Source organism: Oncorhynchus tshawytscha, linkage group LG11, assembly GCF_018296145.1.
Source record: "Oncorhynchus tshawytscha isolate Ot180627B linkage group LG11, Otsh_v2.0, whole genome shotgun sequence".
NCBI classification, from domain to species: domain Eukaryota; kingdom Metazoa; phylum Chordata; class Actinopteri; order Salmoniformes; family Salmonidae; genus Oncorhynchus; species Oncorhynchus tshawytscha.
Genome location: NC_056439.1, coordinates 38,165,007 through 38,181,025, shown reverse-complemented (window position 1 = coordinate 38,181,025; position 16,019 = coordinate 38,165,007). Strand labels below are relative to the sequence as shown.

The following is a 16,019-nucleotide window of genomic DNA, read 5'->3' as shown; positions in this document are numbered from 1 at the left end:
ATAACTCTACCTACATGTACATACTACCTCAACTAACCAGTGCCCCTGCACATTGACTCTGTATCGGTACCCCCCTGTATATAGTCTCGCTATTGTTATTTTTCTGCTGATCTTTAATTACTTGTTACTTCTATCTCTTATTCTTATCTGCATTTATTTGAAACTGCATTGTTGGTTAGGGGCTCGTAAGTAAGCATTTCACCGTAAGGTTTTCGGCGCATGTGACTAATAAAATTAGATTTTGATTTTATGAGTCAAAAGAGTTCATGCAAAAAGGGTCAATGCAGATAGTCTGGTAGCGATTTGGTTAACTATTTAACTAACTATTTAGCAGTCGTATGGCTTGGTGGTGGAAGCTGTTCAGGGTCCTGTTGGTTCCAGACTTGGTGCATCGGTCCCACTTGCCATGCGGTAGCAGAGAGAACAGTCCATGACTTGGGTGGATGGAGTGTTTGACAATCGTTAGGGCCTTCCTCTGACCCCGCCTGGTGTAGTGGTCCTGGATGGCAGGAAGCTCAGCCCTAGTGATGTACTCTCGTTCTCTCCACAGCTTGAGAGTGTGCACTGGCTACCACTGATAAAGGCCATGCTCAGAGAGAAGGGTTAGCAGAATCTCACCATGTTCTCTATATAGAGTTGGTCCTGTCTATCAATGTCATCCAGACGTCTGTTATGTACATCAGTCATGTAGAAATGTTCACGGCAAAATAACAAATCCATTAGGACACAAAGAGGCTATGGGTTTGAACTACCTCAATCATGTAGTGCAGCATTACCATGCAGTTTGGGATTGGGAATAAACTAGCATCCTAAACTCCAAATAGCCAAAATCCAAACAAAAACAATGCATCACAGGCCAGAACAATTATTTTATTAGCGAGCTAATTATACGTACAGTCAACACTCCGACTGGTCAATTGCTTTATGGCAAATCTGAATTAATTGGCATTTTAAGAAAATCATGGGCAGTCCCAGGATAATCTAGTTGCCAATTACGCTCATGAGCATTGTGTTTCATCCAGCAAGATGAAAACCCTGGCCGTCTGTCAGACCCTTATCGGGAACAACAGAGCAAATGAACATTTCACTGTGTTGTTCCTAATCAGCGCTAGGCTAGGAGAGCCTGAGATGAAAACAAAGCAACATGAAGAAAGCGTGGACGAGCAAGGGAAGGAGCTGAGGCTGGAGAACTAGTGCTGACGAGGCTACTTCTGTCTGCTCTACACTGCGCTGTCACACACACACACACACACACACACACACACACACACACACTGACATATTAAATAATGTGCATACAAACCCAGACAGTCAAGCAAGAATATGAACATAAAGCCAGATATACAAGGACATGCAATCGCGCACACACACACACACACATATACATACACACTGCAGTGTATTACCCTTATACTGTAAATAAGTGAACACATGTTTTAAAGACTGAAAGGCATAACTAGATTGAGAGAATATAATAGGCACTGTGTCAAATCAGTCAATACCAAAATTAGAACAACAGTTTCATTTTCCAAAAAACTAACATTTTTGTGTGTTTCTTTACTGGCAGAATTGGAAGGCCAAAAAGATCATCAAGGACATCAACCACCTGAGCCACTGCCTGTTCACCCCGCTACCATCCAGAAGGTGAGGTCAGTACAGGTGCATCAAAACTGGGACCGAGAGACTGAAAAACAGCTTCTATCCAAAGGCCATCAGATTGTTAAACAACCATCACTAACACAGAGGCTGCTGCCTACATACAGACTTGAAATCATTGGCCACTTTAATAAATGGATCACTAGTCACTTTAATAATGCCACTTTAATGTTTACATACTGCATCTTACATATCTCATCTCATATGTATATACTGTATTTAATACCATCTAATCGCTTATCCATGTATATGCATTTGTATTTATTCTTACTCCATCACTTTAGATTTGTGTGTATTAGGTAGTTGTTGTGGGATTGTTAGATGACTTGTTAGATATTACTGTACTGTCGGAACTAGAAGCACAAGCATTTCGCTACACTCGCATTAACATCAGCTAACCATGTGTACATGACCAATCAAATTTGATTTGATTTGTTATGATTTGACCTATTTGATGAGAAACTAAGGAACAGTGTGCAAAAGCAGACAGACCACTAACTGATCACAGGGACTCTCTCTCTCTTCCTCTGTCCATTTCCTCAATCAAATAGGACAGAGTAATTGAAAATCCGGGACAATGCAATTTGGACGAAAGAGTAGCTTCAACTAGGGGTCTCCTTCCTGTAGTTCTACCGTGTGTGTGTGTGTGTGTGTGTGTGTGTGTGTGTGTGTGTGTGTGTGTGTGTGTGTGTGTGTGTGTGTGTGTGTGTGTGTGTGTGTGTGTGTGTGTGTGTGTGTGTGTGTGTGTCTTCACCTCCCAGTCTGTTTTAAATGAGGAAAGTGTTTTCACAGTGCTTGCTCCTGTAGAGGGGCAGTGGGGAGGAAATTAACTTGAAAGAGGGAGATTCTGCCGACAGGTGATTGAAGCATGTTTAATCACACACACACACACACACACACACACACACACACACACACACACACACACACACACACACACACAGAGACTTTGAGGTGCTTAAAGCCAGATCATGGCTCAAACGGAGGATGCACATTAGACCACATTAGGTCCTGACACACAACCCCTGTTGGTGCACTGACTGAGGAACCTCTCACAGTTGATTACAAACCTGTTTATCCACATGTATACAGGATTTCTGTTCATATGAAGCAACTAAAACACAATCTCTACTCCGGGTTCAAAATAAAATACATTGTTGTATGAAAATAAATAAATTAAAAGTAAATACCAAGTTCAACTGCGTGCAAAACATATTGTACATTATTTTAATAATAAGAGATGAATTTAGTTGATATCCTCTAGAGATTTATTCTGCTTGTAAATGTATGCTTATAATGTGCATCTTTAGCCCACTGATGTCTTTAAATATTAGGGCCAAATATGATTGCTACAATTTATTTACCAATTACAATTTGGAAGCTATTATTCTCTGAGGCTGAAGGAGAGGCTTATTAACATAATGGCTGCCCTGCTCGGCTATGGTATGCATCACATACAATCATTACCCTCCAATGACTAACTATGATTATAACCACCGCTGTTCATAATGTTTAGATGGCACGGAAAATTGTCATAAATATGCAGGTTGCCGTATAATGTCACGAGTGTTGACCTGGAGGCAGAACTGAGAGATTTCCCCTTAGATAGGCCAGCTGCAAGGAAAAAAATGTCTATATTGTAAAAATTCATGAAAACAAAAATGAGCTTAGGTTTAGGCATTAGGGTTATTAGTGTGGTTAAGGTTAGGGTTTAGGGTTGGTTAAAAATCATATTGCTTGACTTTGTGGCTGTGCCAGCTAGTGACTTCTCTGCAGAACTGCCTCCAGAACAAGATTCATGACGAAAAATGCTAACCTGACATAAATATTGCTATTCTAAAACCTGGCATAATATTTTAAAAATTACTTTGAATTATTTTCCTGTACAGTTATGTACGACTAAAAGCATGACAATGATATAGATGTGTATGACGTATTGTAGATGCTTAGCACTGTGGTTGTTGTGCATCCAAAATACAGTATATAATATATTAACTATTTGTGGCATGAAAAGCATTTAATTAATATTACAAAGGGGGCCTTCCAAACGTCCTAAATTATGACTGTACTAAAACTACTTCAGACAAATCATTTATGATCTGTTGAATGACATGTCTAAGCTATAAAATATGGGCTATTATTACTATGGAATTACTAGGCCCACTACAATAAAAAAAATGTCCTCAAAATCCCCCATGCACACAGGTCTTCCTGGGAACTACAGAAAAGTAGCCTTGTGTTTTGTTTGGAAGAGAGTGAAAGACCACACCTAGGCCACACCTCCACTTTGCCCTGGGGTCAAATATCTGGGTCATTTTCAGCAGAGTTCATCCTTGACAATAAAAATGTATCCATTCATGATAACACAACCAAAAGGCATAAAGTATATATACAACTCTTCATTATTCTATAGCCTCGAAGATGGCGTTCTATAGGCAACGTTATGAATAGTCCGTCCCCGTCCCCCACCATGCTCCGGGTCAAGCGCCTGAACAGAGGGTTCAACACTTTTTACATGAGAAGCGCTCAGCACCCTTGTGGGGAGACGGAGAGCCAATCAGATGACAGATTTGATGTCAACTCAGAGGGAGTCGTCTGGGGAGTTTTACATCCACTTCACCTCCACAATTCAAATTCCAAACCTTGCAATGGAGAGAAAGCCTACTTACTTTCCAATAAATAACCCAGGCGGACAGCGTGATACACAGACACGCCTCGCCTTCGACAGTCATAGCGACTATACTATATGCGCAAACATCGATTGCTAATTCAAATATATACATTTTGAATATGTAATTTGGACATATTTGTAATTAAAAACAATATTAATCAATGGGTAACGTTTTAATTCGTCGAGACCCTATACAGCGCGTCCCTCCAAATAACGTTTTTCTAGGTGTCTGCAACCACGTCCGCAAGAGGGCGAATCTCCAACATAAATAATTGTTTTTAATTAAATAATGTAAATGCGTAATATCTTACACAAATAAAGCTCTTCAATTACAATATGTGTGGGAAATAATCAACACACAGTCAAGGTAAATGCATTGCAACGATTTTAACCAAATACCTATTAATAATTATAATTGTATTCTGTTTAACGCGCCTTTACGCGCAAAATTATATTGAGTTCCCAAGCCTATTTACGACTAATAGCCTATATTAATTGTGTAAAATCTCTGTTGTGAAATATTGCCCGTATCGCACAAATACGTGACTGACAGGCTATTGTTTTTCTCGCAAGAGTCACCTTGAGCAGATCTGAAACCAGCCAGTATTATCTTCTCCAATTACTTTACAGCTAGATTAATATTTAGAAGTGCATTATTCACCGACAAACATCATATTTATGTGAAGTCGAGAGGGATTATTAGTTTCTGTGTAATAACACATTTCAACAACTCTACAAACAGTACAGGTGTGACTCAGAGTACAGCTGAGTTTGTAAAACTAGTATTTACCTGTGGTCTGCTGATACCTGGCCCTCCGTTTCCAGGACTCATGGACGGGTGATTTCTCTGTTGCCCTGGCCAGCCATGGGTTGTGGAGCCATACTGAGAAGTCATGTCTTTGCCCAGGCCGATGCCATCTTGTTGTTGTGCAGAGGGACTGTTATAGTCTTGATAGCCACTTCCATAACCTCGCATCATTGGACTTGGAGATGTCAGTAATTGGTTTAGTGTCGGGGTGGCCCCGGTAGGATGCTGACTCTGTCCTGGGAATCTCTGAAAGCCCCCAACACTTCCACCAGAACCGCAGGCAGCAGCTCCCATAGCAGCCTTGACATGGCCAGCTGGAGTGTTGCTGCCAGGGCCAATCAGCATGTTACTGCCCTGTCTGGACGGGGCCATCATGCCATAGCCCGCGCCACAGTAGCCCTGCCGGTAGCCAGGATAGTGGTTGTAGTGGCTGTTGTGGTACCCTTCTTGGGAGTTGTGCACTGGATCCATGTTGTTGGGTCCCGAAGAGTGCATCATCCCCATCCCTGTGCTTTGTTGTCCGCCATGTTGATCATAGCAGGGCCCTACTCTGGAAGTGCCATAGTAGTTATTCAACTCGCTGTTTCCTCCCGCGCTCTGGGGCTGGCTGATGATGTTGTTGGTCGTTGGTCCCAAGTTGGAATGTTCATACCTAGCACCCATCCGCTCCCCTGGTTTACAGGTATGATCCCCATCACCTTTATTTAGCATCTGCTGCTCTGACTGGCTCCCCAAAACACCCTCCTTCTCTCCGTGATGGTGATTCTCTCTCTCTCCCCTTGTGGCTTGGCTGTTGTTGTTGTTGTTACTTTGTATCTGGCGCTGCTGATGCTGAGGAAACGGGTTAAATTGTGACTGCTGTTGCGGCGGTGTGAGGTGCTGAGGGGGATCTCCGCTCCCAACATTTTTCATTTTATGGTTCTCTATCAACCCGGTTTCCATCCCCCCCGGAGAGGTCGTCGAATCTGACGAAGTGACGTTATTTCCACTATCCTTCTCCGGTGTGTCAGAATTGTTATTCAGAGAATAAGTTGAATTGACCATGTTGAGCTCATTTCGGTGGTGGTGATCAACATTATTCATTGTGTTAGTCCCATCAACAGCTCCAAGCATTTCTCCAGATCTCGATATATTTCCTCCTCCTGATTTCCCCGAATGTATCTCTTGACCCAAATTGCCAGACAATGTGTTATTCTTATTATTAGTTAATGTCGGTGCTGATGCCACTTGCGCAGCCATTGTCACTTGAACATATTAGACAGGGACACTGACCGACGCACAGAACACTATCACACACAAAAAAATACAGACAGAGGAAAAACACAAGCAGGAAAAAAATATTCAATGGAAAAACGAAGCTATGTTATAGCGCTGTAATGCTTGTAAAAATCGGCGGTGAAATGCGTTGCTGACAGCCGCGGCTTTGGCGCCGTCAGTGAGGCTTCATGCCGAAGTTTGTCGTCCGGGTTTAAATGAAACTTTTTTCCTTTCCTCCAACCCGGATATGGGTAAATGCTTGTCTCCCGGAGCCCTTCTGGCCCAGCATGGCATGAGAGAGAGAGAGCAAGCTCCACCAGCTATTATCCACCACCAGGCTCCAACGCGCCTCACATGGAAAACGCGGACTGGCATCTCCAATGTTATCCAGTGAAGGAAAGTCACTGTATAATTTAATATAGAAACAATATTGAATGGTAGCATGGTATCCGGATGAAACAGTCCTTTTGAATAGAGGAATAGCCTACTTAATAGACTACATTTCATTTTATACCATTATGCTGGAATTTAGTAAGCTACCTCTCAGAGAGGCTTGTGTCTTCCATAGATGAGCAGCTCCATCTTAAATACATGCCTTAATTCCAGATCTGGGTTTGAGTGTCGCCTACTCCGCTCCGCTCCCTCTTGGCTCATTCCAGTTTCTGCAGCTCTGAAAGACAGAGACACGCAACCACAGAAGCTGCAGCGCACAATCATGTTGCTATCAGAATAAGTATGTAATCTCACGCTGTAACTACCCCTAACCACAAGCGTTTTCATCATCTTGAGCGGTTATGTGAACATTGTTTTTGAAATATAAGTGACGTCACTGCCCTTGACTATTCGGTCCCTTCATTTTCCTTTGCCTATTCTCTCTCATCAGCTTGTTATATTTTGGGTAGAAGCTATGAATTTATCTAATTATTTATTTAACAGATAAAGAAGTGTTGCTCGGACCTAAAATACACAGTGGTGAAAAAAGTACCCAATTGTCATACTTGAGTAAACGTGAAGATACCTTAATAGAAAATTACTCAAGTAAAAGTGAAAGTCACCCAGTAAAATACTACTTGAGTAAAAGTATAAAAGTAATTGGTTTTAAATATACTTAAGTATAAAAAGTCAATGTTATTGCAAAAATATACTTGAGTGTCTATAGTAAAAATAAAAGTATAAATCATTTCAAATGTCCTTATATTAAGCAAACCAGGCCGCACCATTTTCTTGATTTTTGAATTCACCGATAGCCAGGGGCACACTTCAACACTCAAACATAATTTACAAACGAAGCGTTTGTGTTTAGTGAGTCCGCCAGATAGTGTCAGTAGGGATGACCAGGCATGTTGTCTTGCCAAGTACTTGAATTGGACCATTTTCCTGTCCTGCTAAGCATTCAAAATGTAATGAGTACTTTTGGGTGTCAGGGAAAATGTTTGGAGTAAAAAGTACATTATTTTCTTTAGGAATGTAGTAAAGTGAAGTACACATACCCCAAAAAACGACTTAAGTAGTACTTTAAAGTGTTTTCACTTAAGTACTTTACACCACTGACAATACACAGGCCTTTATAACAGAGTACCTACCAATGGATTATCTGATGTAATCCTTACTGTGTAACTGTCTGCACTTATATTGTTACTACGATGTAATTACTGTACATAAATTATTCCTGGTAGCTCTCCGCAATGATGACGGCCTATGTAATGCAACATTACAAGTAAAAGCTCTTGATGTGAGCTTACTTGATTGTCATTGTTAACAGTGGCAACACTGGATAAAGTAGATATAGAAACGGTTCCTTACAGAAGTATGATGATGATGATAATAAAAATAATTATAATAAAAATGGTGATTCGATGATGTTACCCAATTGAGGAACACATTTCTCGCAAATGCAAGGGTACTACTGTACATTATATTCCATGTCATAACAAGTTTCTGAACTTTATGATAATCTGACATAAATGCTGAGTGAATGTCTCCTCTCCCTCACCATCAGTAGTCCCCGTCAACAGCAAGGACATAAATAGACCCCTGGTGGAGACAGTATGTAAGCACAAGTATACCAGATGCTATATATCATTGTAGTGCACCTGATGCAATAGCTCCATTTATATACATGTAGGCACTGTTTATAACATGGCAATATGAATGATGGAAAGGTAGGCTTACATCCCTTGCATACACTCCAATAGACTCATTCAAACATAGAATGCAATGAAAGCCAAAGACATCCATCTAGAGTCTCTTCGCCATTAGTCTTGATGAGTCCATATAGTAAAGAGTAAACTAGTAAACTACACAGTGAACTAGTAAACTACACAGTCCTGACGTTGTTACAGCTCTCGTTTGTGGAATGACCGGACCAAGGTGCAGCGTGGTAGGCATACATCGTTCGTTTTATAGATGACATCAAAAACAAAAGAACCACGAAAAAAGAAAAAAAAGCACAGTTCTGTAAGGCAAAATAAACTATACAGAAAACAAGATCCTACAAAACCCAAAAGGAAAATGACAACCTATATATGATCCCCAATCAGAGACAACGATAGACAGCTGCCTCTGATTGGGAACCATACTCAGCCAAAAACACAAAGAAATAGAAAACATAGATTTTTCCACCCGAGTCACACCCTGACCTAACCAAACATAGAGAATAATAAGGATCTCTAAGGTCAAGGCGTGACAGAGGCAATTGGTTCCAAGATGGCGTAGCAGTCAGACATCCTTTGTCCTCATCTTGTCCCGTGTATATATATTTTATATCTTTTTATCTTTTTCTTCGCATATCTTTTTATATATTTTTAGTATTCAGCTAACCACGGCTAGCGGTCATCAGCTATCCTTTAGCTCGGAAAGCTATCGGCAGTTTTGTACAACGCGACTCAGACCAGAGCATACCGGACCTATTTTCTCTCCATATTCCCGGATTTCTACCGCAAGCTCTGGACATTTATACCTGGATCTTGCAGCTAACTAGCTGCTATCTGAGTGACTATTGGCTAACGTCGATTCCAGAGAAACAACAATTATCCCAGGGCTAGCCAGCTGAAGAGTTCCATCAGCCACTCCTGGGCTACAATCACCTATCCGGACCTGTTTTACTGCCGATACAGAGCCCCATCATGGAATACCGACGTTATCTGCCCGAGGGAGTTATTCAACTGGCCCCCCCATCGCGACGTAACCTGAACGCCCATCTGTTAACTGCGGCCCGCTAATCGTTAGCTGTCTTGAGCATATCGGCTGCTATCTGAACAGGTCTGTGGAACAATCTTAGCCACTATAACTATAACTATTTTGACAATTGGATTGGTCCCCTCTACCACACGGAACCCCACTAATCTACCGACGGAAACGCACGGGGTGGCTAAAAACAGACCTCCATCTTCTGCTAGCTTGCTACCCATGGCTCGACTAGCTGTCTGAATCGCCGTGACCCCAACCAACCTCACTACTCACTGGACCCTTATGATCACTCGGCTAAGCATGCCTTTCCTTAATGTCAATATGCCTTGTCCGTTGCTGTTCTGGTTAGTGTTTATTGGCTTATTTCACTGTAGAGCCTCTAGCCCTGCTCATTATACCTTATCCAACCCTTCAGTTCCACCACCCGCACATGCAATCATATCACCTGGTTTCAATGATGTTTCTAGAGACAATATCTCTTTCATCATCACTCAATGTCTAGGTTTATTCACATTCTACCATACCTTTGTCTGTACACTATACATTGAATCAATTTTATCGCCCCCAGGAACCTGCTCCTTTTACTCTCTGTTCCTGACGTCCTAGACATCCAATTCTCATAGCTTTTAGCCGTATCGTATCCTCTGGCGATGTAAAGGTGAATCCAGGCCCTGCAGTGCCTAGCTCCACTCCTATTCCCCAGGCGCTCTCTTTTGATGACTTTTGTACCCGTAAAAGCCTTGGTTTCATACATGTTAACATTAGAAGCCTCCTCCCTATGTTTGTTTTATTTACTGCTTTAGCACACTCTGCCAACTCAGATGTCTTAGCAGTGTCTGAATCCTGGCTTAGGAAGACCACCAATAACTCGGAAATCTCCATCCCTAACTACAACATTTTCAGACAAGATAGAACGTCCAAAGGGGGCGGTGTTGCAATCTACTGCAGAGATAGCTTGCAGAGTTCTGTCCTACTATCCAGGTCTGTACCCAAACAATTTGAACTTCTACTATTAAAAATCCACCTCTCTAAAAACAAGTCTCTCACCGTTGCCGCCTGCTATAGACCACCCTCTGCCCCCAGCTGTACTCTGGATACCATATGTGAACTGATTGCCCCCCATCTATCTTCAGAGCTCGTGCTGCTAGGTGACCTAAACTGTGACATGCTTAACACCCCAGCCATCCTTCAATCTAAGCTTGATGCCCACAATCTCACACAAATGATCAATGAACCTACCAGGTACCACCCCAAAGCAGTAAACACTGGCACCCTCATAGATATCATCCTAATCAACTTGCCCTCTAAATACACCTCTGCTGTTTTCAACCAAGATCTCAGCAATCACTGCCTCATTGCCTGCATCCGTAATGGGTCAGCGGTCAAATGACCTCCACTCATCACTATCAAATGCTCCCTGAACACTTCAGCGAGCAGGCCTTTCTAATCGACCTGGCCCGGGTATCATGGAAGGATATTGACCTCATCCCATCAGTAGAGGAAGCCTGGTTATTCTTTAAAAATGCCTTCCTCACCATCTTAAATAAGCATGCCCCATTCAAGAAATTTAGAACCAGGAACAGATATAGCCCTTGGTTCTCTCTAGACCTGACTGCCCATAACCAACACAAAAACATCCTGTGGCGTTCTGCATTAGCATCGAACAGGCCCCGTGAAATGCAACTTTTCAGGGAAGCTAGAAACCAATATACACAGGCAGTTAGAAAAGCCAAGGTTAGCTTTTTCAAGCAGAAATTTGCACAAACTCAAAAAAGTTCTGGGACATTGTAAAGTTCATGGAGAATAAGAGCACCTCCTCCCAGCTGCCCACTGCACTGAGGATAGAAAACTCTGTCAGCACCGATAAATGCACTATAATTGAGAATTTCAATAAACATTTTTCTACGGCTGGCCATGCTTTCCACCTGGCTACCCCTACCCCGGTCAACAGCACTGCAACTCGCCCAAGCCTTCCCCATTTTTCCTTCTCCCAAATCCAGTCAGCTGATGTTCTGAAAAAGCTGCAAAATCTTGACCCCCCACAAATCAGCCGGGCTAGACAATCTGGACCCTTTCTTTCTAAAAATGAACTGCCAAAATTGTTGCAATCCCTATTACTAGCCTGTTCAACCTCTCTTTCGTGTCGTCTGAGAATCCCAAAGATTGGAAAGCAGCTGCGGTTATCCCCCTCTTCAAAGGGGGGGGACACTCTTGACCCAAACTGCTATAGATCTATATCTATCCTACCCTGCCTTTCTAAGGTCTTCGAAAGCCAAGTTAACAAACAGATCACCGACCATTTAGAATTCCACCGTACCTTCTCCGCTATGCAATCTGGTTTCAGAGCTGGTCATGGGTGCACCTCAGTCACGCTCAAGGTCCTAAACGATATCTTAACCGTTTGATAAGAAACAATACTGTGTAGCCATATTCATTGACCTGGCCAAGGCTTTCTACTCTGTCAATCACCACATCTTCATCGCCAGAATCAACAGCCTTGGTTTCTCAAATGATTGCCTCGCCTGGTTCACCAACTACTTCTCCGACAGAGTTCAGTGTGTCAAATCTCAGGGCCTGTTGTCCAGGCCTCTGGCAGTCTCTATGGGGGTGCCACAGGGTTCAATCTTGGGCCGACTCTCTTCTCTGTATACATCAATGATGTCGCTCTTGCTGCTGGTGTCTGATCCACCCTACACAGACGACACCATTCTCTATACTTCTGGCCCTTCTTTGGACACTGTGTTAACAACCCTCCAGATGAGCTTCAATGCTATACAACTCTCCTTCCGTGGCCTCCAACTGCTCTTAAATAGAAGTAAAACTAAATGCATGCTCTTCAACCGATCGCTGCCCGCACGTGCCCACCCGTCCAGCATCACTACATCACTACGGTTCTGACTTAGAATATGTGGACAACTACAAATACCTAGGTGTCTGGTTAGACTGTAAACTCTCCTTCCAGACTCACATAAAACATCTCTAATCCAAAGTTAAATCTAGAATTGGCTTCCTATTTGGCAACAAGGCATCCTTCACTCATGCTGCCAAACATACCCTCGTAAAACTGTCCATCTTACCGATCCTCGACTTCGGCGATGTCATTTACAAAATAGCCTCCAACACCCTACTCACCAAATTGGAAGCAGTCTATCACAGTGCCATCTGTTTTGTCACCAAAGCCCCATATACTACCCACCACTGCGACCTGTACGCTCTCGTTGGCTGGCCCTCGCTTCATACTCGTCGCCAAACCCACTGGCTCCAGGTCATCTACAAGACCCTGCTAGGTAAAGTCCCGCCTTATCTCTGCTCGCTGGTCACCATAGCAGCACCCACCCGTAGCATGCATTCCAACAGGTATATCCCACTTTCACCCCCAAAGCCAATTCCTCCTTTGGCCGCCTCTCCTTTCAGTTTTCTGCTGCCAATGACTGGAACGAACTACACAAATCTCTGGAACTGGAAGCACTTATCTCCTTCACTAGCTTTAAGCACCAGCTGTCAGAGCAGCTCACAGATCACTACACCAGTACATAGCCCATCTATTAATAGCCCAAACAACTACCTCTTCCCCTACTGTATTTATTTATTTATTTTGCTCCTTTGCACCTCAGTATTTCTACTTTGCACACTCATCTACTGTCAAATCTACCATTCCAGTGTTTTAATAGCTATATTGTATTTATTTCGCCACCATGGCCTATTTATTGCCTGTACCTCTCTTATCTCACCTCATTTGCTCACATTGTATATAGGCTTATTTTTCTACTGCATTATTGACTGTGTTTGTTTTACTGCATGTGTAACTCTGTGTTGTTATATGTGTTGAACTGCTTTGCTTTATCTTGGCCAGGTCGCAGTTGTAAATGAGAACTTGTTCTCAACTTGCCTATCTGTTTAAATAAAGGTGCTTTTTTTTTTAAATGGCTGCGTTTACACAGGCAGCCCAACTCTGACATTTTTTCCACTAATTGTTTTTTTTTTCAGAGCTGATCTGATTGGTCAAAATAACAATTTGTGATAAAAAAAAGATTAGAATTGGGCTGCCTGTCTAAACACAGCCTATCTAGCGTTTAGGTACGGCTTGCCTGCCCAGGCATCCCAGCATCAAGAGCAGATGGCAGAGAAAGGAACAGCTTGATCAGGTGAATGTAGGACACCCTGGGTGAAGTTCACCTTTACGTTGGTGTTTGTGTTCATGTATGTGTGTTTGTGTATCAAAGGTCAAATAGGGGGTGCTTATATCTGAATCTGTTATACACATGTACAAGTGTGTGATCTGTGTGTGTGTGTGTGTGTGTGTGTGTGTGTGTGTGTGTGTGTGTGTGTGTGTGTGTGTGTGTGTGTGTGTGTGTGTGTGTGTGTGTGTGTGTGTGTGTGTGTGCATGTGTGTGTAGATTGGCAAGGCCATTGTTCCATGTGAATGGTCAGGATCAAAGAGCTGTCAATGCGTAAGGTGTCATGTATTGTCATGTATTATGGATTACAATGTCACTGCCTATGGCGTCAGCATATTAAGAGGCAGAATCCAACAAACAACAGCACATTTTATGTGCAAACCATAGCATATGTAATGCTATGCTTCTACATCGACATTGCCTGCTCTTTGGGGTTTTAAGCTGGGCTTCTATATAAGCCCTTTGTGACATCTGCTGGTGTAAAAAGGGCTTTATAAATACATTTGATTGACTGAATGATTGATATGCATCTGTAACAGCCTATTGTCGAGGGTGTCATAGATAATCAAGAATATTATAGTTGATGGAGAACTATGCTCTAGTATATGAAAGTGTTGCTTTGGGTGTGTCATTGAAGCTTTGCAACTCTAATTTTCCACTCTGCTCATTAAAAAGCCCACTGTTCTCGCATTCATCTGCAGACACATTGATCTGTTTGAATGAGAAGAGGAACAATGGCATTTGCATTTGCATTTATGTTTAATTTATAACCTTCAGGGCCTCCTGATGCACCAAGATAGAAACAGTAATTTCACACAAACACAGTGAAGGGGAGGGAGAAAATTAATACAGATCTGGGATTAGATGTATTTCTCAATGTCAGTGTGTGTGTGTGTGTGTGTGTGTGTGTGTGTGTGTGTGTGTGTGTGTGTGTGTGTGTGTGTGTGTGTGTGTGAGAGGGAGAGAGAGAGAGAGAGAGAGAGAGAGAGAGAGAGAGAGAGAGAGCAAGACAAACACACACTCACACCCACTCACACACAGAAACAGACAGACGTAGGTAACATGCCACTATTCTAGTCTGTCAGGAGGCTGGGGTTGTTTAGGAAGAATCTGCAGGGATCTCCCCCAGCAGAGTAGCAGCAGCACAAGCCTAGCTCGCCAAGCACAGAAAGTGGGTCAGCTCGAAAAACAGCTCAGAATACAACCCTGTTCCACAGCGCCAGTGTGTGTGTGTGTGTGTGTGTGTGTGTGTGTGTGTGTGTGTGTGTGTGTGTGTGTGTGTGTGTGTGTGTGTGTGTGTGTGTGTGTGTGTGTGTGTGTGTGTGCGTGCATGTCTGTGTTTATGTGTGAATGTGTAAGAGGGAGACAGAGCAGTATGAGGTGTGTGTTTTTATGTGTGAGAGCTAAGAGATAAAATACGGCAGCAGTTTCAGACTGGGTCTTTTAGCACATGTAAAAAGACATCTTGCCTTTGTGAGCCCTTGGCTTGTGGAAGCGAGTCAGATTGATCCATAGTCCTTTAATTTCAGGGTTGGGTAAATAACAGAATTTGCATTGATCAGTCTGCAAGGACAGGCAGGGAGGCAGTGAGGACCTGAGTGAGTGTGTGTATGTGTGTGTGTCTCCCTGCAACCACAAATATGAAGCTTTCGTCTCCAGGCAGGTGGAATGCAATGAACAATACATTTCATACTGTGTGACAAAAATACATAAAGTCAGTAAAACCCAAACACACTGGGACACGATGTGTACGGCATACTAACACTACATTTCAGAATGTTCATTGTACAAGAGTGGAGTGAGAGAAGAAGAAAGAGGGAGAGATGATGAAATGAGAATCCCTGTCCATGTGGTGAGGTGGCAGAGCCCACAGCCTCCCACCTTGGTGGCTGTGACTGGTCCTCTCCTCACAGAAACTTCTATGCAGAGCACTGTGTGAAGTGTCCCCGAGAGGCACACACTCAAAGATCCACCGAACAGAGCCCACTTTTAACGGCCTGGGAGGAAGAACTTCTCCCACTTCCTTTGATGTAAGTAGGTAGCCTAGCGGTTAAGAGTGTTGGGTCAGTAACAGAAAGGTTGCTGGTTTGAATCCCAGAGCTGACTAGATGAAAAAAAATCTTCTGGAGTGCCCTTGAGCAACACACTTAACCCTAGTTGCTCTGGAAGGAGTGTCTGCTAAATGACAGAAGTTACAAATGAATGTCAAAACGTAATGGGAAGAGCTTGCCAGAAGTCAATGCAAGGTGGAGTATTGAGC

At 42.8% G+C, this 16,019-nt stretch overlaps 1 protein-coding gene across 1 annotated transcript in view; it reads right to left on the bottom strand.

Moving 5' to 3' along the window:
- LOC112262193 (AT-rich interactive domain-containing protein 1B) overlaps positions 1-6,703 on the bottom strand; it is a 338,604-nt gene extending 331,901 nt beyond the window's left edge. The window contains 1 exon segment of the mRNA XM_042330089.1: positions 5,118-6,703. Coding sequence (XP_042186023.1) covers positions 5,118-6,374 — 1,257 coding nt within the window. The 5' untranslated portion in view covers positions 6,375-6,703.
- Positions 6,704-16,019: the final 9,316 nt, after the last annotated feature.